This window comes from Rhinopithecus bieti, unplaced genomic scaffold (assembly GCF_001698545.2).
Source record: "Rhinopithecus bieti isolate Rb0 unplaced genomic scaffold, ASM169854v2 scaffold_30463, whole genome shotgun sequence".
Classification (NCBI taxonomy): Eukaryota; Metazoa; Chordata; class Mammalia; order Primates; family Cercopithecidae; genus Rhinopithecus; species Rhinopithecus bieti.
Genome location: NW_016813249.1, coordinates 69,184 through 96,451, shown reverse-complemented (window position 1 = coordinate 96,451; position 27,268 = coordinate 69,184). Strand labels below are relative to the sequence as shown.

At 36.4% G+C, this 27,268-nt stretch overlaps 1 protein-coding gene across 1 annotated transcript in view; it reads left to right on the top strand.

The window, feature by feature from the left end:
• Nucleotides 1–11,080, top strand: part of ELOVL4 (ELOVL fatty acid elongase 4) — a 33,701-nt gene extending 22,621 nt beyond the window's left edge. The window contains exons 3-6 of the mRNA XM_017847910.1: nucleotides 859–939; nucleotides 4,086–4,257; nucleotides 6,366–6,493; nucleotides 9,024–11,080. Coding sequence (XP_017703399.1) covers nucleotides 859–939; nucleotides 4,086–4,257; nucleotides 6,366–6,493; nucleotides 9,024–9,299 — 657 coding nt within the window. The 3' untranslated portion in view covers nucleotides 9,300–11,080. The remainder of the gene's footprint in view (nucleotides 1–858; nucleotides 940–4,085; nucleotides 4,258–6,365; nucleotides 6,494–9,023) is intronic.
• The last annotated feature ends 16,188 nt before the right edge of the window (nucleotides 11,081–27,268 follow it).

Sequence of the window (27,268 nt, the reverse complement as noted above, 5' to 3'; positions counted from 1 at the left end):
CTTGGGTTATTATCAGATTTAAGTAAAATAATTTTTGCATAATGTTTGGCATGTATTAAGCACTCAGTAAACAGTAGCAACTATTTATTTATAATTCTTATTCAGTAGTTTCTGGTTTGGTAACTGATCAAAATATGCCGATTTCAAGTAAATCCTCTTATATAATGTTGTATTTGGGGCTGGAATTAAAATGAATTAACTACCATATAGCTGTTGTTACTAAGCATTATATACTTTTCTGGGCACGAGCAAATTCTCCGTGACATTTTTAAAGGAAATCCTAAAGGCTAGATTGACACAGCCATTTTTTAAATTGCATAAGTATAAAGAATTTGTTCCCTAAGAGACTCATTAAAATTCTGTGTGATCCCAGAGAACTGACTAGTAATGCTGGAAAATAAACAATAACTCTTCTTCGAAAAAGAAATATTTCTTTAATTGAAAACTTAGCCTCAAGTCTCAACTTCATAAACACTTTAATTTATTTGGATATCTGTACCTAATTTGTTATATGCAAACCACTCTGCGTCAAACATAAAAACCAATTAAGGAAGGACAACTTTAAAATCTGAGTCCTAGCAGTAAAAATTTCTCTTAATGCTGTGAAGTATTTAATAGATAGAGTCAATATTCAGTATAAAAGTTACATGTGATTTTTAATTTATATTTTAATTATAGAACAAATTAATGCACAGTAACCTCTAGCAATTGGAATGCATGAAATTTTTTAATGCATTTGAAATTTTAAAGAAAATATTGCTTTTAAAATAATTTGAAAGGCTACATTTTGTATATAATTGTATTTTTAATGCTGTATTTACTAAAACTTTACTACAAATATTACTACTCTTTTTCCAGTTATTCATGGGATCATATAATGCAGGATATAGCTATATTTGCCAGAGTGTGGATTATTCTAATAATGTTAATGAAGTCAGGGTAAGTACATTAAAAATACTCTTTATCAGTAAAAGTGATTTGATTTTTATAGGCCCCAATCTGTGAAAATGTAGAATGTACTTTTTTAAAGACAGGTTCTTTAACATTCATTTAGAGACAGGTTCTTGCTCTGTCCCCTAGACTGAAGTGCAGTGGTATGATCATAGCTCTCTGCAGCCTCAAACTCCTGGGCTCAATTGAGCCTTCTGCCTCAGCCTCCCAAGTAGCTGGGACTATGGGCGTGCACCACCATGCCTAGCTATTTTTTTTACTTTTTGTAGAGACAGGGTCTTGCTATGTTGCCCAGGCTGGTCTTGAACTCCTAGCCACAAGGGATCCTCTTGCCTCAGCCTCCCAAAGTGCTGAGATTACAGGTGTGAGCCACCACACCTGGCAAAAAGTACTTTAATATGATAGTGAAATTATACTAGATTATGAGTCAATAAAACTATGCTTTTTTTAAAAGTACTTAATTTTAAATTTGTTTTTGTATCTCAATGTTTTTTATTTTGCAGCATGAGCAAATATTCATTGGATTACTAGAATGCAGTATTTGTTAAAGCAAAGAAGTCTCATGTTTCTTTTAAAGATATTATTTTAGATTTTGTTTGTTTGTTTTGGGCAAGAATAGAAACTCTTAGAGTCCTAGTTATGTATTAAGAAAGTGAGAAAAGTAAATGTTTTGTGAAGTGTGGAATGTTTAGGAAATTAAGCATAGAACAATTTGTATAGGCATAAACTCAGTTTATTATTATATTTGCAGAAAAATAAACTGCTAGTAACAAGATGTTATATTTTGTTTCCCATTCACTTACATCAGTAAAATTAACATTAATTTAAGCGAAAGAAACAGCAGATTACCTTATTCTATTAAGTATTTATTGAGCTCTTCTTATATACTGTGGTTCATACTAGAAATTACATATAAAACATAACATGTTTTATGTTACCTATAGTATATGTAGTAATAATATCCAGTGACTTCCCTTGAGAAGAAGTTTCCTGCCATGGGGAGTGGACACTATATAAATATCAGTATTCATCAGGACTGGAGACCAAATTGCTTTAATGTACTTAACGATTTTATGTACATATCTTCATTTCCCTGTTAGAAGACTTATGGACTGATGAAAAATCACCGGTTTGGTTGTCATGTTGGTTTTATTTATTCGTTAGTGTATTGAGCATCTACTATTTGTTGGTACTGTGAGGGGCACTGGGGACGAGCTGAAAAGCCCTGCCTTTGTGGGGCTGGCATTCTAGTGAGGGTGATGAGGCAGACAGCAGCCATGTAAACAAATGACTGAGGAGGAAATAAAACCTGGATGTGACTGAGAGAAACTGAGAGAGGCTCCTCTCTAGATGTATTGACTATGAAAAATTTTCTTCTGATAACTGTTGCCAAATAATCTCTTCAGCTGGAGAGCTGACTTCTTGCTTGCTGTAGGGAAGGGAACAGGGAGAAGTGTTTGACTGACTGACTTCTGGGAGTAGGCATAGAAAAACCCTTGGATGGAGCAACATATTACTATTTTTAGGATAAAGTTAAGAGTACCACTCTCGCTTACAGATGTAAACTTTCAAGTCTTTAAAAAATGAGCTATTATGAGAACTGTAATCTAGGAGGATAAAGAACCTGAGATTTGCAACAGATTTCATTTGGAATCTTGCTTGTGCTCTCTTCTCCTCTGTAATATGGGATACAATAGAGTGAATATTTTATGGAGAGACTCATTTTTGTATTCATTGTTATGTAGCCAAGAAGTATCACTTTTGGTGTAGCTTATTTAAAGATACCTAGTGCAGTTTGCAAACTAAGGAGACTTATTATTTGTTATTATTTTATGTGAATTATGGCAAATGTAGAGGTCCAGATGGAGAAAAAATAAGTGATTATATCTTTCCTTTTAGTTACAGGTTACTATGCTAACATGGTGATAATTACTTTATTTTAAAGAACTAATGTAATAGTGAATATTAACTGTAGTGTTGCTGGGAGTAGTTAGCTATTTCAAGCTTATTTTCCACCAATTCATATCATTTTAAAGATATTTTCAAGTAAATCCAGTAAATAATTCTCAGTTTGTAAATACTTCGTTTCTTATATGCTTTCTGTTTCTTCTTTCCCCATACTTCAGAATTATAATTTTGTTTTTTAAATGCAAAAGCCAAAACAAACAAAAATCTCATGACATATACCGGGTGCAGGTATAAAATACAAAGGGATCCTTCAACTCTAAAACACCTAAGCCTGTCTGTGAATGAATCTGACAGGGCCCTAACACACAAAAGTTTATAAATAGATTTTAGTTATGTACTGCCTTATTTGTTATTTGTACATAGGATGCTTATCATAGAAAATACTTGACATAAAAAATTCAGTTTTGGTTTCTGTTGTAGTAGGATTCTTGTAAAACATTTTGAAACATACAGAGGTCACCTCTCACTGGATCCTTAATCTCAGCATGTAATGTAATCTTTCTGCACCATCTGGTGACTTAATTAGAGCCCAGGAAAAGAAAAGACTTATTCATGTAAGCAGGATTATATTTATGACCTGGGAAATATTTGTTTGTTCATTCCCATTTATTATTTTAAAGATTTTAATACCTAATACAAACTGCTATGATTGGATATTTATGTTGTTGCACATGTTGGTGCGGTGAGGGGGTGGGGCATGCGGGCAGGAGGAGGTGAGGGGAGAGGGTGGGCAGACAGGCAGACACTTGCAGAGACCAATTGCTACATGAACTTACTTGCAAGTTTTTCTGAGATACAATGTCTAAACTCATTTTACAAAGTCAACATCTCAGTTCCTCTACCAAGTTGAAAAGCATAGCAGGCTGAATGTACTTCCAGCTATGTATTCAGCAGTTTGACACTATGTGACATCTACCTATGGAACAGACAGAAAATGTTCTCTAACTTATTAGCACTGTATAGACAGAGCTCTGGACTCTTTATTTTCTATTTTTTCCCCATGGAGAGACGCTTAGGTTTTTCAAAACTACTTAGGCATAAATGATTCCATGCCTTGTACATTTTGTGCAACATAAAATAAAAATATTTATTTTGAACTTACAATGAGTATAAATCCGTACAATAGTGTCATTTTGGTGTTTATAACACGCTTTCCCTTTTTACAGATAGCTGCTGCTCTCTGGTGGTACTTTGTTTCTAAAGGAGTTGAGTATTTGGACACAGTGTTTTTTATTCTGAGAAAGAAAAACAACCAAGTTTCTTTCCTTCATGTGTATCATCACTGTACGATGTTTACCTTGTGGTGGATTGGAATTAAGTGGGTTGCAGGAGGACAAGGTGAGCATTTTCAGGAATATACTGCTTGCGTTTAATTGCATCTATGTGTTCAGTGGAAAGCAATGAGAACCTAGGACTTTGACTTGATCTACCGTTTAAGTTGCTTTCATGGTTAAACATTTCCATGTTTATTTCTTTTTGTTTTTTTTCTTTTCTTTTTTTCTTTTCTTTTTTTTTTTTTGAGATGGAGTCTCGCTCTGTCTCCAGGCTGGAGTGCAGTGGCGTGATTTCAGCTCACTGCAGCCTCCGCCTCCCGGGTTCCAGCGATTCTCCTGCCTCAGCCTCCTGAGTAACTGGGACTACAGGCACACACCACCACGCCTAGCTAATTTTTTGTGTTTTTAGTAGAGACGGGGTTTCACTATGTTGGTCGGGATGGTCTCTATCTCTTGACCTTGTGATCCGCCTGCCTTGGTCTCCCATAGTGCTGGGATTACAGGCATGAGCCACTGCACCCAGCCATCATTTCATTTTTTAAAAATTTGAGGCAAGTATAACTTTTGCTTTTTATCTGTGACTACTTTAATACCTAAAGATTTGCCCCAGAGATAAGCGTAAACCAAGACTAAAAGTAGAAAACAATATTTTGATGGGGAACGGGACTAGTAGTTCTGATCCAAAGAATACCAAGACACAACCCCTCAAATCTGAAGATTTCCATCTTGGCCCATAGCTCATTCCTGCTCTAATACAGATTGAACATCCCTAATCCAAACATCTAAAATCCAAATGCTCCAAAATTCAAAACTTTTTGAGCACCAGCATGACACCACAAGTGGAAAATTATACACCTGGCCTCATGTGATGGGTCACAGTCAAAACACAAGTGCACAACACACTTTATTCAGTATACCTGAGGGAAAAAAAGACCCTCGTAGCCTTTTTCTGTGTACAGCATAATATTGATGCCAAACCACCGCAGACAATGTCCACATGGGTGGCTAAGATAGTGACATCTTTGCTTTCTGATGTTCAGAGTACACGAACTTTGTTTCACCCATAAAATTACTTTAAAATTTTATAAAATTACCTTCAGGATACATGTATGAGGTGTATGTGAAGTTTTGGATTTAGACTTGAGTCCTATCCCCAAGACACCTCATTATGTCTATGCAAATATTCCAAAGTTTAAAAAAATCTGAAATCAGAAACAGATCTGGTCCTGAGCATTTTGGATATGGGATACTCAGCCTGTATAGGTCTTGTTGGTTCTCATTCAAAGGAACTTTTATATAGCCTTGTTAATGTTAAAGAGGATCTAAATTCATAGTTTGGCCAGGATCTGCCTCCTGTCTTTTCAGATGCCTGTAGATTAAGGATGATTCACTTTGTTGAGCTTGATGCAGATGATTCCTCTGAGGAGGATCCAGGGTACAAGTCATTATAGTATAGTTCACCTTCCTGCTTTCATTGTCATATTATGATAATTGGCAGCTTAGGTATTAATACATGTATTATTGGGGCCCACTTTAAAACAATACAGTTAAAGGCAACCTCTGTAATTTTAAAAGAAAATTAGTAAATCTGAACTGAACGCTTAGATCACTTTATGGCAAAATTAATTTATTATTACATCTATACCTTGATTTAATTAATATTCTGAAGAGAAAGAATGCCGTTGATTTAAACTGACTGGAATATCTCTGTAGATTTATCTATATTAAATGAATTATTCAATATGTGTAGTGCTGTTATATTTTAAACTATTTGGAAACCTAAGAAATAAGTGCTGTTTTGTTATAGATATGTATATTGGCACATCTAAAGGCAAGAATAGTAGAATTAAAAGTAACATAGGCAACAGTTCTACATTTGGGCCTATTTAAGCTCACTGGAGTACCCTATTTGAAAACCTACCACTTTGAAAGTCCTTTGCATTTGAACATACATTTTATTTATATGGTAAAACCTCAAATCTAAACTTTAAAATACCTAGCTTAATCTGAAGGGAAAACTTTTTTATTAATACTACTTTATATTTTTCATTCCTAATCTGTACTCAATATTAAATATTAAAAAATAGTGTGTATTCATTTATTGTATGTCTCAGTGGCTTACTGCCTAATAAAATTTTCTGTATCTGGTAATTACCTGTTGTTTTTCTAAAGCATTTTTTGGAGCCCAGATGAATTCCTTTATCCATGTGATTATGTACTCATACTATGGGTTAGCTGCATTTGGCCCATGGATTCAGAAATATCTTTGGTGGAAACGATACCTGACTATGTTGCAACTGGTGAGTTAATGCTTCCAAAGTTTCTTCTGCGAAAATACTGAAATTGTTTAAATTTGATTAATTTTAAAGTGCAAAGTCATTTTAGACAATTTTCTATTATGAAATTAACTTTATCCTCTAGTTATATTGCAATTAGGCCCACTTGACTCCAGCCAACTTATTCATAGACTTATTGGTCACAGCAAGTCTTTGTTTTTATAATATCCTTAAAAGACTAGACACGGCACTTCTCTAAGGAAAACATTCTCTAAACATATTTGTGGAAAGGATGATTAAAGATCTAAGCATGCTACAAAGTACGTAGATTTTTGTATGAATAGAAAATAATATGTATTTTCCCCTCAGGTGATTTTCTTAACTTAAAATTTTATTATCTCTCTTCTTGTCCTTGCTTAAAAATTTTGTTTTTTATTTCATTTTTCAGTCTTTAACATATCTCATATATTTAGACTATACAGCTGAAAAGAAAGCACATAGCCAAGGAAGGGGTGGGGCAAAGGAAGGGAATAGGGACAAGAGAACTCCTTGTAATTCTCTAAAACACTGTCCTTAAGAGAGCAGAGACAGATATTTTCAAATGGTAGTCTTTAGTCCAGATAGTTTTCAGCACATCCCCCTAGTAAGACTGCTTGTGGCAATCTGAGTGTGTGCATTAGTGTATCTTTCAGATGCTAGGCACTGGCCTGTAATCAAACTGGAAATTCAAAGCCGACCTGGTAACTATTTTTCAAGCTTTAGAATTTATTATAATTTGCTTTAATCATAGCATGTGCACAATTTTATCAGTGGAATCACATTTGGAAATATTATTCATCTCTGCTTTAAGTTGCTAAACAGCTGGCTAACCGAACAGGAAGCACAACTTTTGGGAAATGCTGGGTGTGAAGGATTCATTTGTAACCAAAGTGGTACAGAAAGCTTCCTCCAGTTTTTGTCTAAAAGCTGTTAACACAGTTTGTGTAATTCATTTCTCTCAGTAAGTAGTAAATGGACCCAAGAAAATGAAGAGGTGATCAAAATCATGTGAATTAGTCCTATGCGTTTTGTTGGAGCCTACACCTGCCTCTCCTTGAGTGATGCCGTACCCAATCACACCCTTATACACACCCTTTTGGGTGATGCAGCTTCTAAAAACCATTGTGAAACCAAAAGTTCTTCAAATTTAAATATTTGCCAAGGAAAATTATAAAAGTTGTTTAATATGGTATGAATTTTTAGCTTACATGGCATACATTATTTTAATAACATTTAAAATAAGTACTACTGATTGTTTTAATCAACAATTAATATTTTAAGGACAATGCTGTCCTGAAAAGAGAAACCACAATTGTCCATTTCAAATAGGATGTTGAATTTGTATTTCTAAGCCAGAAGTTCTCACAACAGTTAGTCATATAAGTTAATTGTATAAAAAATTAACCCTTGTTAACATTATGTCTTGACCCATTCATTTATTGATACATCAGAATCTATTTCATTTTAATCATCTCACTTTTGGCTTTTTTCCTTTAAAAAATTTTTAAAGTTGAAAGTGATTCTTTTTGTATTTATTCTGAAATATCTACTAAATTTTATCCAATATTACTTTTTTCTTTTCTTTTTTTTTTTTTCTTTTGTGTGGCGGGGGGGGGGACAGAGTTTTGCTCTTGTTGCCCAAGCTGGAGTGCAATGGTGCAATCTGGGCTCACTGCAGCTTCTGCCTGCCAGGTTCAAGCGATTCTCCTGCTTCAGCCTCCCAAGTAACTGGGGTTACAGGCATGGACCACCACGCCCGGCTAATTTTTTATATTTTAGTAGAAACGGGGTTTTACTATATTGACCAGGCTGGTCTTGAACTCCTGACCTCAGTTGATCCCCCTGCCTCGGCCTCCCAAAGCGCCAGGATTACAGGCGTGAGCCATCACACCCGGCCTTCAAAATATTAGTTTTGAAGGATAGTGTTCTTTCAAATAAAATTTACCTGCCTACTATCTTTAAGAAATAAATGAGCCATTTTGATATTTGATGGAAACCAATTTAAAATGTGGGAGGAAAACAAAATTGAAGAGCCTACAATACTATTATTTTACTCTCCTAGGCCACTGATTCCCTTTCATCAGATAACATTATTCAACACATGTTCCTTGATCCTGATGCTGTGCTGAGGACTCAAGAATCACTGATGGGCAAGACAAAGCCCTGCCTTCTGGAGTCATATTCTAGTGGAAAGATAGGCAATAAAGAAATAACAAATACAAAAGATAATTTCAAATAGTTATAATTCTCCTTTAAAAAAAAAATGCAAAAAGCTCTTTAGTTAATGAGATTGGGAGGGCCAATTGAAATTGAAGTCTTGTCAGAAAGCCCTTACTGAGGAGATGGCATTTGAGCTGTGAATGAGAAAGAGCTAGCTGTGGGAGCCAGAAAACAATAAATTTTGCACAGTGTGGCAAAATTTGGGCCTGTGATAGCTATGTAGAAGATGCTGATGTTGTTAAAAGTTGTTTACAATTCACATTAAATGTTTTGTGCTGTCATTACTGTTTTTCAGGTTCAATTCCATGTGACCATTGGGCACACAGCACTGTCTCTTTACACTGACTGCCCCTTCCCCAAATGGATGCACTGGGCTCTCATTGCCTACGCAATCAGCTTCATATTTCTCTTTCTTAACTTCTACATTCGGACATACAAAGAGCCTAAGAAACCAAAAACTGGAAAAACAGCCGTGAATGGTATTTCAGCAAATGGTGTGAGCAAATCAGAAAAACAACTCGTGATAGAAAATGGAAAAAAGAAGAAAAATGGAAAAGCAAAAGGAGATTAAATTGAACTGGGCCTTAACTGTTGGCAGTGAGGAAAAACTCCCATATCATATAAAATTTCAGGGAAAACAGAAGCAAAGGAGAGCTTGGGGGTGGGGAGAAAAGACAAATGTGCTCTATGTCCTAGTAACTTTTAGACCGAGTAAAGTGTTAATACCATACCCAGATGTTTTATTTATGAAGTTTTTATTTTAAACTTTTTTAAAAAAATTAGCCTTGATATTCTGCAGACCAAAGCAATCATTATGTGACTTTGGAGATTCTCCCCCTGTTCACATCATCCAGTTGTCTACAGGATGAGATTTTTCATGTATCTTATAGTCATTCATTCTTCGGTCTGAATTTTAAGACGATCACAGAAACAGTCTTTATGAATTATTTTGACAAATTACTAATTATCTACTGACTGAAATCAGTGGTGTTACATTTTCTTGTCCAAAGCTGGAAATGTGTATACATTTAAACTTGCACATTTGAATTCATTTGCTGACCAGAATGGTCAAATCTCTCCACCTCTAGTCAGACTATACTTTTGGTGGTAATTAAATTTTTAAAATCTGCTGATCTCTGTAGAATCTTAGAGGCTTGATGATGATGGTGTTGGTGAAAATAAGAAAGAATTGCAGTAAAGTCTTGTCTGGTGACTCAGAGATCACTATGACTCGAGGCACAAATCACTGTGGGGAAACAATTTTTTGTGATGAAAAGGCAGCATTTGAATACTCCTGTTACTAGCTGAAATATATTATAAAAATTAAAATTATTGTCTGTTTGAAACATGAAACAACTCATGTGTTTATTAGTAACATCATAAGATAGTTACATTTATGTGCTGTTAGAATATGTTGATTTTTATCAGGCTTTCCTTGTTTTGATTTATGGCTGTTACTGATTTTTCATATGTGGAAATATACCTACCTCTTCTGTTGGAAAGAACATTTAAAATTAAATAAATTTTAATTAAAAAATCAAGGAGTCTTCTAATGTAAATTTTAATATTAACTTTCAAATTCACTAGTGTTTTTTTTTTGCTTTTATGACAAATAGCATACACCAAACATTTCTGTGAAACTATTCTTCTCTTTCAATGTGTTTAATTTTGGAGTAACGTTTTCCTTGTGACTAAGTTGCAAGATCTTATTTATTAACTAGGTATGAAGTATAAACCCATTTTGGTGCAATATTCTTGACTCCTTGGTGCTAAAGATTGTCAAATTCAATGCTTGATGTTACAAGGTGTTGTTAAAACACAAAATGAATAAAAGTGAGAGTAGTCAGAACTATGACATTCAATTTGCTGTTTACAGATGAAGTATTTCATGTAATATAAGTGAACAACTGGAAATAAAATAGGAAAGAATTTGTACCATGTCTTACTACGTAAGTTAATTTTTTAAGGGATGTTGCAAAGGGATTACTAGAGAAAGACAAAATGTGACCAAAAAAAGCATGAATATCTCTAAGTATCAACAACATGTCAAAGCTGCATGTGAAGGATGTATGCTGTTTGTACAAATTATTTCAGAATATTTTGTAAGCTATAACATATTTATTGTGCATTAAAATTAAACACTTTTTCCCCAAAGGCATGCAGTCATGAGAATTACAGAAAATTTGCAACATATAAAGTAGTTTGATCTAAGAGGATTCAACACCTTTGTTTTGTTGCTCAGTGTGTAGTGACTAGAGATTTGTAAATCTTTGTGAACATTCTGTGCTGGTTCCCAAGAACTATTCATTCCCTGCTACCTGATTTCAGCACAATAAATATACTTCTGCTGTGTAAAAAGTGATTTTTTTTGTTAATCAGTTTATTATAATGTAAACTGTCTGCTAGATGTTTATTTGATTTAGTTAATTCTAAATTGTTTTCTGCTGCAATTTCTTATATAGAAAACAATCAAACTAGAACTTAGGTATCTACAATTTCTGGTAAAAGCTTATTTTCTATAGTAGCATATTTTTACTTTAAAAATTAGTTGCTGAAGAGCTTTTCATTCAGCACATAAACACTACCCTTTGTCTCTCTAAACTATTCCTTAACATAATCGGGAAAGTTCTGTATTCCATTTGAATCATTCAGTCCTTACTGTAAGCTTTCTTTATGGAGAGATGGTTTTAAAGAATGGTCATAAATACAGCCTTCCCCCTTTCAATAGCCTTTCAATCATTTTCTAGGTTAATCCCCCCACACCGACACCCGCCGTGTATGCTCGGTACCCCCCCTAAAAACTGATGAATACCCCTCTCGGTTCTCTTTCCCCCCCCCTCCCCCCCCCCCACTCGTACAACACTTTGCTCACAACCCTAACAGTAAACATCTTCCTTACATAGAAGACAGGAAACATTGTTTGAATACTTACACATAGACTAGAAAATACCTGAGACATGTGAGTTTTCCTCTATAATAGATGACTTTAGCTCTTTCTCTTTCCTTTGTTACTTTTTTTTTTTTTTTTTTGGTAGAAATGAGAGTTCACTACGTTACCCAGGCTGGTCTTGAACTCGCGTTAACCAATCCTCCTGCCTTGACCTCCCAAGTCTGTCACTCTTGATTGTTATGCTGGTGGAAACTAACTGATGACTAGTTTTAGTTTTAACATTAATTTATTCTCTTTCTCTCTTTTGTTATGCATCCTTTCAAGGTATTCAAAAATATTTTAACATGGATCATTATGTTTGTACTTTAGAACATGGAATCTAGCAGTGTTTTTAGTTTATTAGGAATATTTTAATTTACAGGCTTGTTTCATATATGCAACTCAGCTACCCTGTAAATAAGAAAGAACATAGAGATATAAGTGATTTTGTTGTATTATCTATTTGACAATACAAGTCAGATGCTATATATTGACTATTGGAGCAGAACTTTTGAATCTCTGTCACCTTCAGAATGAGACACCACACTGGAGAGTTCACACTCTCCCAGTTCTTTCCTTGTTATAGCCATAATCTCAGCCAGCTGTACTCGTAACAATGTGCTTACTAAGAAAAAAACAGCTACAGCTATCCAGGATGTGTACTGGCTGGCCTGCTCAGCATGGAGCTGGGTGGCAGATTTCAGCATCTTTCTGGATGGTAAATAGGGCAGCAGAGGTGAGAGACTATGATACTGAGCTGTGTACACAGGCACGCAGTATCTGAGCAGCAATCATAAAACCTGCTGAAGGAGATTGGTCAGCTGTCACTCAGCGTGCAAGTAATTTTGGCAAGTGACCTTAGAAAGCAAGTCCTTGTGAGTGGTGTAATTTAGAATCCATGCTTAGTCTTTTGTATTTTAGGCAGATAACTTGTGAATGACAAGAATATTTGTGAAAAGGAAGAGAAGTAGAAATGGATTCCTTTTTTTGTAGTGTTCTTTTTGTACCAACCTAATATTTTTGTTTCAAAATACTACAAATCATATAAGTGTTAGAAGTTAGTTTGCCTATAAATTACAGAGGGGAAGGCACAGCTGTGAATTGAAAGGCACAGATCCTTTTGAATTTGTTTTCATAGCAGGCTGTGAATCCTGGAGAAGATTAAGAAACCTAAATTTAAAATAATTGATATATAGAACAACTGCCACATGAAGACTGTAAGATTTTATAATGTATCACTGGAAGAGCCTTGTGACTTATGCAGAAGAGGATCCAGAGCTGTCTTTAGATGATTAATGGGGATGCTATGAGTCACCTCTTGGTGTTTTTTCAGACTTAGAAATGTAAGTTTTGCTGTTTCCTTTGAGAAATTAAACTTTCTTTTTCTTTTAATTAGGCTGTTGTTTTTTCCTTTTCTTTTTTTTCTTGTCTTTTTCAATTTACCACATAAAGCATGTTTACACATCAATATACATGAGCAAATTTTTCTTCATACATGTCTTCCCTGGAGACCCATCTGGTCTTAAATAGAAACTGAACTTAGATTTTGATTTTTTTTTTCCATTCTCATACATGAAGTTATCCCAGGGAATGTGTTCATAAAGTGGTATCTCCTTTCAGAGGGAACAAGCGCACACTGAAACACATCACTTAATATCTAATTATAATGCAACTATCAGAAGGTCATGTTGCTTTTGAACATCTATACAGAATATGTCCAAATTAAAAGCCATCCTAAATACAGAAAAATCTTGAAAGGTTTAGATAATATGGCTGTTTCTAAAAACATAGGATCTTGAAATTATTATTTCTCAATTTAAATACAAGATTGTTACAAAGAATAAATATTTCATCAGTCTATATACATATTCCATGTACTTTGTCAGTCTTTAGGTATTCCTGAATCCTTTTTCTGCAATTTTAGAGAAGCCAGTCAGATTTTTCCTTTTCTCAGTTAAATTTTATTTTCTTTGAATTTGCCATGGAGAAAAAAGAAAGCATCCAGTTGAAATCCCTTCTTTGTCATTCATGATGCATTATATTTCAACTGAGTTTCTCCTCCGTGTGAGGAAGCTGTTCTAGGAACCAGTCTTGCAAGAATAATGATTAGCTAGCTATTTGGTAATTGGAGGGTGGATAGATTGAATCTTGTACGATAGATAGCATTATGTTAGCAACAGTCTCACCTCACCTGAGAGTGTGGCTTGTGTTCTAATTAATGAATCTGGGGATCAAATACATTTACAATGTTTATAAGCTTATATAGTTAGGATTTATCAGTTGTACGTAATACAGTTAGGTTTCCAATATATTGTGATTTCAGATCTCAGTAAAAATGTTATAAAACATGATCACAAAATAAAAGCTGCTCTTCAAAGCTGTATTTATTCAACATTTGTTTTTGTTATGCTTGAATTATTACTGCCAGCCCTTGTAAAGTGGTACCTAATCTTTCCTCCAGAAATAAAAGTAATTTGGAAACTCATGAGGAAAAACAGCAGCCAGATGAATTTGGGTAACACGTTTCTACTTTATCATTAAGGTTGAGATTTGGAGTTTACATCCTCAAGTCTACTCTAAATATTAACTACTTCAGAAATAAACATCATCTTTAGTGTACTAGATGTTCATGGGCACTATGAATCCATTCCTTTCCCTTTGATATGTTCTCATTCTCCCCTCCTTCAGTATTACAGAGTTTGGGGAACTAAAAATTATATTTCTCAGATTCCCATGTGATCCCCTCGTAAATTTAGGTTTTGTCAATGTGAGGCACTCGTGAAATTTTACAAAGGCTGAAGGAGGTAGGTGTCACCTTTCTGTAGTAGCACAATTATGCAAGTGGGCACCTACAGACAAAAGTATTGGAAACAGTTGGATAACATGTTCTACTATCTTGGCATCAATTTTATGAATACAGACAGTGCTAATGGTGATGGCACTTATGACAGATGTGGTTGAATGAATTTGAAGCTAAAGACTAAGGATAGCCTCCTGACTTTCATTCCTCCAAGTTACCAATAATTTTGTAAGCATCTACTCTTAAAGATTTTGTGCTTGAATACCTTGAGTGGTATCTATTACATGTGATGAACCTTACCTAATGCAGTATTCAGTACCAAAATTTGATCAAGAAATCGACTTTTAAATATAATATGAGATTGGTTATCTGACTTAGTTGTTTATAAGCAGTGGTAACTTCATGACCACTGGGAAATGGGATACTGTTTTCCATGAAACAAATAGCTAAATGATCACCTATGGCCACATAGGATGGAATAGCTATTGAAGACAAGCCTCTGACAGACTGGCTGCTGCATTGCACTATTGTGGTGCAAATGAGAAAGAGAGAAAACTTGAGTGGAAGGGTTGCTTCCTATTGCACTGAAGAGCTTACAGAAAGAGCATTTGCTCTTATTTTAAATTCTTGGCTCAGGGCAAGGAAAAAGTTGCAGAGAACTTCTATGACCACCCCCCAAGAGACCCTTTTATATATCATAGCTGCAGACTTAAAATGCCTTAAAACAAGATTCAAAGTTTGCTCCTTTGGGTTGCAGAATTACAATTTGAGTTCACAGTCTCAGTGGTTTCCTATGTGAAATTTGTGGCATTGATCATGAAAGGATGGGACCTAAAGAAACAGAATGGGGATATTTGGGTAGATTTGGAGGAACCTGAGAACATGAATCTTTAAATTGCTTTGAATATGCCTGTTCATAAAAGCAGTCTCTCCTCCCTGTCAGATGACATTAGTCCTTTGTTGCTTGAGATTCTGTAACAACCTCAACCAAGGTAGTTACCTTCCAAAGGGATGCTGATCCTCTTTATGCCTGCCTTCTCCCCTTTCAGTGCCATCAGATCTGCAAAGAGAATTAGATTGCAGCATGCCCCGGGAGAACAAATACAAAATCTATCCTGGGAGGAGGCAGTTTGATAGGATTTGGCTAATTTTCATTTGCAGGAAGGCGTAGGAATAGGTTCTCAGGATGTTAAGGCAGGGAGAAACATTTCTTTAGAATAAACTGAAATTATTGATATAGTTCTTATGTATTATCAAAAATTCTTATTTTGAGGACATAGCTCAACAGTGAGGAGCAGCTTTACTGGTTTTTCAGTTGTTCAACTGAAACAGGGACTCAGTGGCAGCCTTTATTAAACTCAGATATATGTTAGAACTTCTTTGGAATAATATGGAGGAAAGACTCCAGAGACTTAATGGAGTCAGGAATGTTGAAGAAGATCTACCATGTGTGACTCACTTGACTAGCCCTTCTCTATGTTTGAGATATCTATTGGAAAGTTCCATCAGCATCCTTGGAAAATTCTGTAGTGGTTACTTTCTATAGATTGGGATGATGACAGAGGGAGGAAGCTGTCCCTAAAATGAGTTCCTTAATTTCAATTTCAGCGGGAATTACAGTATCAGATTGGCAGAGGCCAAATGGCAGTATTTAAATACCAGAAAAAAAATAGACATGATTACAGTCATGGGCAAAAGAGCCAGAGTTGTTATTAGAATGGCTTGGCCTATGGGTGTCTATGGTGGTGGCCAATTTATTATGATGTCCTGAGGACTGAAATAGGTAGACTAAGGTCCTTCTTGATTAGTATAACTGACTAATCTGATAAACACTGGCCTGACTTGAGTCATTACAATGAGAAAAACAGCCCCTCACCAATTCCCATTCTTGGTCCAGTACACAGACCCAGAGCTTTTTAAATGGAGGGAACATTGGATTCCCTTGAAATATTCTGTGGTGATGTCAGAGGATATACCATCAATCCTCTTTCTAGCTTTCACCAAAAGGGAAAGAAAATAAGCACACTTTGGGAGGATTACTGGGACACTGACTCAGAGCAGATGCTGCTCATTGGGCACCCCAATTCCTACTGTGCTCACCATTCAAAATGGGGACTTATAGAGGCCGGGTGATAAATGTAATTTTGATCTGAGTTCGTCTCACAGTGACTCAGTGGATCCTCAAACGTACCCTTCCCAGTTCCTGCATGTGTAGTTGGATTAGACATACTCAACCTCTGGTTGAACTCCCACATTGGCTCCCTATCTCATGGAATGAAGGCCATTATGGTATGAAGGACCAAGTTGAAGCTCCTAAAATGTCCCCTTCTTATTGAAACAGTAGACCAAATGTATTGCCACATTTCTGGGTGAATGTCAGAGGTCCATGTCATCATCCAAGGTCTGAAAAATTCAGGGGTGATGATTTTTTGTCATACCCCCATTTAACACTCCTCTTTGACCCACGAAGAAATTGGGGAGTCTTGGAGAGAGTTAACCATGTAACTCCACATTCAATGACTGTTTCAGATGTAGTTAACTCACTGAAGCAAATAAAATGTTGAGAGCTGACATGCTGCTATGAATCTGTTAAAAGTGTTTTTCTCCCTTCTAACAAAGAGATGACAGAAGTCATTTCACCTTGTAGGGTAAGGCATCTTACCTCAGCTATCCAGTTTTCTGTAGTAATAGTACACAGGAACCTTGTCTGTCTCACCATGCCATAGGACATCACTTTGTTTCACTACATGGTTAGCATCATGCTGATTGGCTATGTGAGTAGGAAGTGACAACCTTCATAGATTCCTTGTTAAGGAATGTGTGTGACAGAAGATGGGAGGAAAAAACAAATTATGCAGATTCAAAGACCATGACATCACTAAAGTTTATGGCAGTCCATTAGTTTATAGCAAGTTGAGATAATTCCTCCTCCATATACAAAGGTGTATATATGCTGTTTCAAAAGTCCAGTGAGATGGTAACAATCATTGTGTCTCTTTAATAGTGGGTGAAAGAAAATCGCTATTAAAATTGCCCAATATTAAAAAGACCCAATGATTGTTACCATCTCACTGAACTTTTGAAACAATGTACACACCTTTAAATGTGCTACTTTGACCCATTTATCAAGTTATCCATAAGATTGCTAGTTCTGAATGGGGTCCAGAGTAAGAGAATGATTTGTAACTATGAACTGTTGTGCATGCTACTCTGCTATTTGAGATTTGAGATCCAACAGATTAAATGGTGCTTGGAGTGTTTGACAGAAAGCAATCCTGTAGGAGGCCCCTGTCAAACCTTGATTTAGAATTACAGTGCAATCCTTTGAGGTCTTAGAGCAAAGCTATGACCTAGTCTCCAAATAAATGTTAAGAAACAGATCTTGGATTGCTTTTGGGCCATGGCAGAGACTTGTGTATCTGACCACAGAACATAAAATGGTCATGTAAACAGCTGCCCATCATGGTCTGGGTGCTGTGTCATAAGCTAAGGCATGCACAGCAGCACCCCTTCATCAAGTAGAAAGTCATAAAGGCACAGGTAAGAGGCATGAGCAATGCCTCAGGTGACCATCACACCTGCTCTTGCTGCATTGCCATTTCTCCCTCAGCCCACACATTTGACCACATGAAAGTTTCTATGAAATGTTAACTGGTTGTGTTTGCACACCTCCGATTCATTTTGCTCTGTTTTGTGCCCTGAAATGCTGAACAATATGGACTACATCATCTTGGCTCCCTTGCCACCTGTCTTCCAGTTGGATTCAATCAATAGCAAGTGCCAATAGGAGATCAAAAGTTCCAGAGTGTGAAGAACACTTCCATGCCCTCTTCCTACTTTAGTGTTGCATCTCTGACCCTACATACCTTCCTCCACAACGGCAGCCCCTGCTGGGAAGCTTATTCTCCATCGGTCTGATTCTCACTGAGCTCTGTTTCTTTCCTTGCCCCTCCAGAGAATAATAGCAGCATCACATTCTTGCTAGTTTTCTTGCACCTCCCCATCCCTTGTTTGTTTCTTTATGCCTGCCTATATCTCTATATGCAATCCCTTCGTTAAAGGCTCTGTATTTAAACCATCTGGGACAAAGTCTAATTTATGATGGGACTCTTATTAAGAAACTGTAAAAGAAAGTAATCGAGCCTGGTTTACAAATTATTCCACATAATATGCAAACACCAGCTGGAAATGGACTGTGGTAGCATCACAGCTTCACTTAGGAGTTGCCCTGAAATGTGTGTGGCAGGAAAATACTCATTATGAAAGAACTTTGGGCAGTACATCTGATTGCTCCCTTTTTCTAGAAGGAAAACTTCCCGGGGTTGTGAATTTATATCAGTTTTTTGGGTAACGGAAAATGATTTGGCTAGATGCTCAAGAATTTGGAAGGAATAAAATTGAGGATTGGTGATAAATGGTTCTGAGTGGGACGGTTTCTGTGTGTTCCATTTAAATGCTCACCAAAGGCACCTACTGTGGAAGAGGCTGTTAATAAATAGAGGGACAGGATAATCTGTTCTGTGGATATTAGTCAGCCTCCTTCCTTAATTTCCCTAACCACCCCCTGTTTGCTCACTGGGTTTATAAACAAAATGTACAAAGTACAGGGTAGTGTGCTTAATGGTGGCTCTGGGACTTAAAAATGTCACCCTATTTGAAAAGGTCCTCATAGATGTGATTAAGTCAAGGATCTTAAGATGAGAAGATAACTGAGTTCTCTGGGTGGGCCATAAAAGCCATTCAAGTGTTTTTATAAGAGGGAAATGTCCCAGTACTTTGGGAGGCCAAGGCGGGCAGGTCACCTGAGTTTGGGAGTTCGAGACCAGCCTGACCAACATGGACAAACCCCATCTCTACTAAAAATACAAAATTAGCTGGGCATGGTGGCACATGCCTGTAATCCCAGCTAGTCCAGAGGCTGAGGCAGGAGAATCACTTCAATCCAGGAGGCGGAGGTTGCTGTGGGCTGAGATCGCGCCATTGCACTCCAGCCTGGGCAACATGAGTGAAACTCCGTCTCAAAAAAAAAAAAAAAAAAAAAAAAAAAAAAAAAAAAAAGAGGGAAATGCTATACCTGTAAAGAGGAAATGGTGATGTGAAGACACAGGCAGCGAAGGGTGATGCCGTCAGGAATGCTGGCAGCCAGCAGAAGCTGGAAGAGGCAAGGAGTGGATTCTCCTCTAGACACTTCAAAGGGAGCACAGCCCAGCCAACACCTTCATTTTAGACTTCTGGTCTTCAGAACTGTAAGAGAATAGATTTCTATTGTTTTATGCCACTAATTTTGTAGTAATTTGTTATAGCAGCCACAGGAAAATAACACAAGTATTATTCGTATTATTTACCAGGGAGAGGTTTACATGGGCTCAAATGGTATGGACTTCTCAGCAAAGTTGGTCTGGCTAACACTGCTGCTGAGTGCCCACCTGCCCACAGCAGAGTCCAGTGCTGACCTTGTTGTATGGACTTGGAATAGCCAGCCACTCCGCTCCCATTAGGGAAAGGGATCAATTCATTCTTACTAGAATGATACTTACTCTGGAATGAATTTGCCAACAATACGATCCATTTGTAAATGTATTGAATGTGTTATCCAACACTATGGTATGCCACAGAACATTGCTTCATATCCCAAAAAATCATTTTATAATAAAATAAATAAGGCAATGATCTCACATATATGGAATTTAGTTATTGTTCCATGTATTAGTCTGGGTGGAATAATTACTATAACAACCCCAAATTAAAGGGCATAATATAATTAATGTGATGGAACACATAGATAATTTTTTAAAATTCTATTTCCATTTCACAGTGCAATAGCGGTCAGTAGGGCAGAGTGAGTCCACAATCATTCAGAGATCCCAGGCCTCCCTCCCTCAATTGGTCTTCTGCACTCAGCTGAGGAGATGAGTTTCTCAGGGCTCAGCTCTACAGAAGGGCTTCTCAGGGGATTTCACAGAGGGAGTAGGCCGTCAATGACCCAGGTTTGGAGGTGATTATCATTAAATTTAACCCATACTCTATTGACAGGAACTCATTCAAATTATTCCACTTAAGGGCAAAGGACTCTGAGAAATGTAATCTAAGTTTGTCTCCAGGAAGGTAGGAAATGTATTTGTGAGCTTCTGACTATTATCTGCAACATACCATATAGTCTATCTTCCTGAAGCATGTGGCCTTTAAGTCATTGAAATGTCTTATTAAAGAATGTTATGACCCTAGCTTACAGACAACAGTTTGAGAGCCCATGATGCTTTACTGCAAGGTATAGTATATGCTCTGAAACCAGACACCAATGTATGATTCTCACATACAGTAATCTTTTGATTTTATCATTGTGAATTTTTTCTTTGCTGGTTTAGAGATTTTCAGTACCCAGAGAAGGAAAGTTTCTACTGGGACATATAATAATGGTTTCACTTAAAGTCAAAATGGCCACCTAGAATTTAGGAATTCTTTTGCCATTCAACAGAGAAGAGAACTGTATCTGCTGTGGTAATTGCTGGGGTGAAAAAGAGAGGTCTATGTGTGGAACTAGATCCTCTTTGGGACTTCCAAATATTTACATAATTACATAGCCAGTGATAAAATTTCATGGATGCCTTTAGTAATCCCAAAGAGACAGGATTACCAAGGCCTCAAATCTTTCAGCAATGAAGGTTGGGGTTTCTCTACCATGTGAAGAATCCTCTCCAGTTTAGATAATAACTGAGGCAAAAGACAATTGGAATAAGCAGTGGAAAATTAGGTTAACCATACTATTAATGATTTTGCAAACAGTTGCAAGAACAATATCTGAGATGGTTTTGCATATTTTCCCCGGCTTTGTGTTTATATTTGTATATATTAATCCAACGTCTCTTCTCTCTCTGTTCCTTCCTATTTGATATAAGGCATATTGCTGATGGTAAAATTTATAGTTTAGCCCTAAGTTTAAAAGATATCAACTTGAAATTATAACTGAACTGGAAGAGAAATGAACAATATCACTAGATGGATACAATGAACAGACTTTGGATCTTTTCTTTTAGGAGAGAGTGATCATGTTTTGGTTATAAAAGTCATATTGCACTATGCAAGGTTGGAGCATGTTGGTTTTGCTCTGGTTTTTCTTTAGAAGATAAATACAGGCAAAGATTGTGGATGTTGAGTCACTGCACAGCACACTGTGTTCAATATTGTTCAATGTACTTGACATGCATTCCCACTCCTTTCTTATACCCTCCCACATATCACTTATTGCAAAGGCTAAAGTGCTAAAAACTGTATTTCTAACCTTTCTTGAAGCTACAGCCTTGGATCTGGTTTATATTCTACCAATAAAATGTACTCGAGTGAGTGAGTTTTTTGGAGAGTCAAATAGCGCAGACAGACTTAACTCTGATAATAGCTGGAACTCATGTTTCATCATTTATCATCAGCTTCATTAGCATGGGGAAGATATGATGTTATCAGTGATGGTAGCAATGGCAGAAGCAGTTTTCTGACCTCCAAACTTTTAAAAAATGTTAAAGAAATGTTTCTCAATGTTTGGATGAGTGCCAAATAATTGGCCTAATTTGTGCATCCACAGATCTTAGCATAGGCCTGATTCCTACACCTCTCCTCTCTTATTTTGGGAGGTTTCTTAAGAGCTGATGACAGATTTTAAATACAGATAGTTTATTTGAGCATTGCCTCTAGAAATCTGGAGTGAATGTGTAAAGGGAGTAAGATAGGGAAAGAGGGAATGCCAATCAAGGGTATATTCTAGGCTGGTTACTACCGTGAGCCACTGAAACACATCTGCTGGGAGCCCTCTGGGGAACCATAAAGAGACCACCTAGAATCTTATATCTGGAGGATGAGAGAGACTGGGCATCTATCTACAGATTTCTGTCTCTCGTTGGTTCCTCGGGAGCATTGTCTGTACCCTCCCCCTGACATCTGGGATATGCCTATTTTCAGGCTAAGTAACTCTGAGACAGAAACAAAAAGAGAAGCAGCAAAAATGAGCTTGAGAGGGGACACTCACTGCCAGTGATCATGGAACTGTCCATTACAGCCCTGAAATGAGCAGCAGGCTGAGGGAATGTAGTTTTGAGCACCAAATACTTCATACAACCGATTCGACTCTCAAGAGCAACCCCCCCCTTAAAAAAAAAAAAAAAAAGACTGAGCTTACTCTCTGGCTTGTATTGTAATCTCTAGTGTGTCCAGTTGTTTGCAATATTCTCTAGAAGCAAATTCATTGTGTAGTCCACGGAATTATACAGATGATATTTATTATTAGCTGATTTATTAGCTGGTGCCCTGGTTCTCAACATAATTTATAAGAGAACTTTTTTTTTTCAATGATAATATAAAAAGTAAAGCTTAAGTGCTATAATGCTATAAATTTTGTGGATGAGGGAATTGGGAGTTTGTTCTGTATACAGCCTTTTCAAACTGCCTTTTTTTGACCCAACTTCTCATTCCAACAATTCATCAGTCTGGCATTTTTCGGGGGCTGTGGTTGAAAACCTGGCTACCGCCTTCACTACAGCTGTCTCTGTATATAACTTGGTGGCAGTTTCCTCTACTTTGCTTCATGAGTCTATAATTTAACTGCCTACTTTCCATCTTGCAGAAAATTATTGAAATATCTTATCTGCTAAAATCCCTTCATATTCTTCCCATTGTTGTAGGTTTAGACATTTTAGATAATCTTTGACTATTTTTTTTTTTAACAGAGCCTTGAGAGGGATAGAAAATAGATAGATGAGCTTACCCTACCATCTTGAGTCAGAAGGCTCTTCAATGTTCCTTAAAAAAAAAATGTTTTTGAAGGCATCCTTGAACCAATGAGGATTCATTCTGAGCTTTGTCACTGATACAATCTTGAACAAGTTACTTAATCTTTCTGGGTTTCTTTCTTTAACTGTAAAATGGGGATATAACCTCTAACTTGATTAATATATGGAAATTAAACTTAAAAATGCATACAAAGTATTTAGCACAGTGTCCGCTTCATGGAATTGCTTAATAAATGTGAATTCCCTGCATTTTTCTTGGCATCCCCTTAAAAGTTCATTCATCCTCAGATTTGGTTAAATGATTTTAATTTCATTTCTTAATTTATTATGTGGCAGTAATGGGAAAGGCTAGGTAGTTTGCAGCATTATTATTCTTTTCACTGTCATACAAAAGAAAGAGAATAACTGCCCTAGGCTATTTTCTTGTCATAACTGATCCACAATATGTTTTATATTCATTTCCAAAAGGGTTACATTCCCCTCCACCAAGAAACAAATTATTCATTACTTATTTACATCAACATCATGACTTTCTTATTCCTATCTATTCACAGCTTAAAGCTTACTTCTAAAATGGCCTTTCTATAGTTAGAAAATTACACTCTCTTTCTTGGGAATTGATTATATTAAGCATTTTTAATGTAACATAATACATTGTGTATATTAACCACTTAGTAAAGGATTCAATGCATTGTTATTTATACAGCATAGCTAGTTACAGTGCTGCTCTGAATATAGAGCTCCCTTGGAAAATATAACACATGTAAATAATAAAATCTCCTTGGCAGAGAGAAATCTTTTAATTAATGAGTTATTGGAACATTAATGGTATCTCTTAGTCCTGATATTGTGGATTGTGGATTAATATGATATAATTTGAATTCAGGCAACGAAAATCACTATAGAAAATAGCATGATTTCTTAATCAAGTACTGAGGCACTTCAAAGTTCATTTAATAGCAAAACAAATTTAAAGAACTTTCTATAGTAGCTCTTATTGCTTTATGTTAGGAATTAATTTGCACCCATTATAAGACAGTGGTGGAAAAGCTCTGGTTAGAATAGCAGGAGAGATAATCAGATTAAGGGCTCATGGTCAGACACTGTGACAATAATAGAAATTAATGACTTTAAATCCAGAGGGGCCTGCCATGGATCCCTGGATTAAAGAACATTACTAATACCATGCCCATCCCTGTACACATCTACAAATCTCCTACAGTTTGAATACAAGTGCTTGAAAAATATTTATTAATCATCTAAGCAAAATTAAAGTTATTGCATTATTGATGCTGCTTCTGTATGCTAATTTTTCAAGTCACATGTTATAATTTCATTATAAATCATAATGTTAAAATTAGACTTCATTTTTTAGAGGAGTTTTAGACTCACAGCAAAATTAATCAGAAAATACAGAGAGTCCTAGACACCCACTGCCCTATCACATACACAGCCTACTCCACTATTGACATCCTGCACCAGAATGGTTCAGGTAGGTACAGTGAACCAATGATGACCCAAAGTTCATAGCTTGCATTAGTGTTCACTCTTGGTGTTGTATATATCCTACAGGTTTTGACAAATGTATGACGTATATCTACTATTAGAGTGCCATATAGAATAGTTTCACTGCCTTAAAAATTCTCTGTTCTCTGTCTAGTCATCCCTCCCCCTTTTGCTGTCTTTACAGTTACACCTTTTCCAGAATGTCATATAGTTGGATCATAGAGTGTAGCCTTCTCAGATTGGGCTTTTTTCACTTAGTAGTATGCATTTAATATTCCTACACATATTTTCATGTATTGGTAGCTCATTTCTCTTTATCACTAAATAGGACTTCATTGTCTAGATGTACTACAGTTTATCCATTCACATACTAAAGAACATCTTGGTTGCTTCCAACTTTTTGTAATTATGAATAAGGCTGCTGTAAACATCTGTGTGCTAGTTTTTGCATGGACATGAGATCCTAACTACTGTGGATAAATATCAAAGAGGGCAATTTCTGGTAAGAGTATTGTTTAATTTTGTAAGAAACTGACAAACTGTCCTCCAAAGTGTCCATGTCATATTGCATTCAAACCAATAATGAATGAGAGGCTTTGTAGCTCCACATCCTTGTCAGAACTTGGTGTGGTCAATGTTCTAGATTTTGGCCATTCTAATACATATATAGTGATAGTGTTTTAATTCACATTTAATTCACATAATTTAATTTACATCAGAAGTCTTTTTCATAATGAAAAAAATTGATGTAGCTTAGTTCATCCCATATTTCATTTTTTATTTAAAATTCATTTTGCTTTGCCTACTTCTCTACCATAATTGCATGGTCAGGGGACAAGGTTATTGTTTTTTTAATTTTTTTTTACAAGTATTCATCCTAGTAGTTTTGACTAGATCCCCTGAAAGAGTTTACCATAGATGGCAAAATATTTTTAACTGACATCTTCCTTAATTATTATTTAATTATAAAATACTAAGACCCTGGGCCAAGATAATTCTCACTTACTCTACTTACGTTTGGCAAAGACAGCTACTCTTCACCAATATTCATTTCCTCCTCCCCTTTCTGGCTACATGTTTTCCAGCTCCCTCACAGTAACTGAGGACTGATCAGTACATGTGAGTAGAAGCAACAGGTACTGGTTCCCCCTTGATTCATGAAAACCCTCTCCACATGAATCTCCACTCTCTTCTCCCCTTCCATAGATGCGTGTTTAAATACGTTGGCTTGTTGACAAGGGTGGGGCCTGGGTCCCCAGCTCATCCTTTGGAAGCAAGCTGCCTGTTTTCTGAACTGAACTGTGATTAGAGCAAAAAATAAACTTTTGTTGTGATAGTTGCTGAGATTTGGGGCTCACTGTTACAACAGTTAGCCTACCTTGACTAAAACAAAGTGAAAAAGCCAAGTTACATTGAACATAACAGAAGAGAAGAAGGATACACACAGCAGGTCAAACTGAAAAACATCTTCTTGCAGAAATTCAATTACCAGTGTAAAAATAGGCCTTGTTGAGTAATAGAGATGATGATACTCTCAATTATTTAAGCAAAAATGTGCACTATAAGATGAAAATCATCATATTAAAAAAAGTGAGTTATGTGCTGGAGTATCTTTTTTGACAAAGGTTGTGAAATCTTTTTCTCATGAAGATATAGATCCACCTGGAGTGATTAAAGTGTACAATACAATCACATCCAAACCTAAAAAATTGTATTCAAAAAGAAATCAGAGGTTAATTTCAGAGAATATGGATAAAAGTATAATCGCTGTATGTGTGGGCCCTGTATGCCCTTTGTACTGCTGAGTCCTGCTCTCCCAGCATTTTGATTCACTCTTGTGTAGGAGAGGCTTGGGCTTTGATTTTCTCACCCCCATGACTGGTACTTGTGAGAGGACTAACATTTGGTCTGTAAAGGAGAAATGGTGATCCACCATGGAGCATTCCCTGGCCCCAGTGGTCATGTTGGATTGTGCCATACACCCTGTGCCACCCACTCAGTGACCCTGCACTGCATTCTATGGTCAGGTGTTCCCTTAGTTATATAGAGGAAGGAGCATAAGTTTGCAGTTAACAGAATCCACTTGAAGGTTTTTTGCAGATTGGTTGCTGAGCTATTAATAGTGAGGTGGCAGGATCCTTATAGGATGTGCCAAATGTTCATTTAATTAGTATTTCCCATTGTCTGTGATAAGTGATTAAGAAGCATGAGTTCTGGGGTCAGCTGGCTGAGGTTTAAGTCCTGGCTCTGACACCTATGGGCTATATAAACTAGGGCAATATCACTTAACTGGGCTTTAGTTCTCAAGTTTTTGGTGAGGATTCAATGAGACACGGCTAGAGAAGCAGTTAGCCCAGGGACTGGCACATATTAAATATTCAATGAGTAGCATTATTATTATAGGGGTTCCATCATATTATTGGCAGACTACTTCTTATTGGTTCATATACTTGTAACACTACATAATAATTACTTTGACTTGTAACTTGTTTCATTTTCATTTATATTTATCAATAATCACGGGAGGC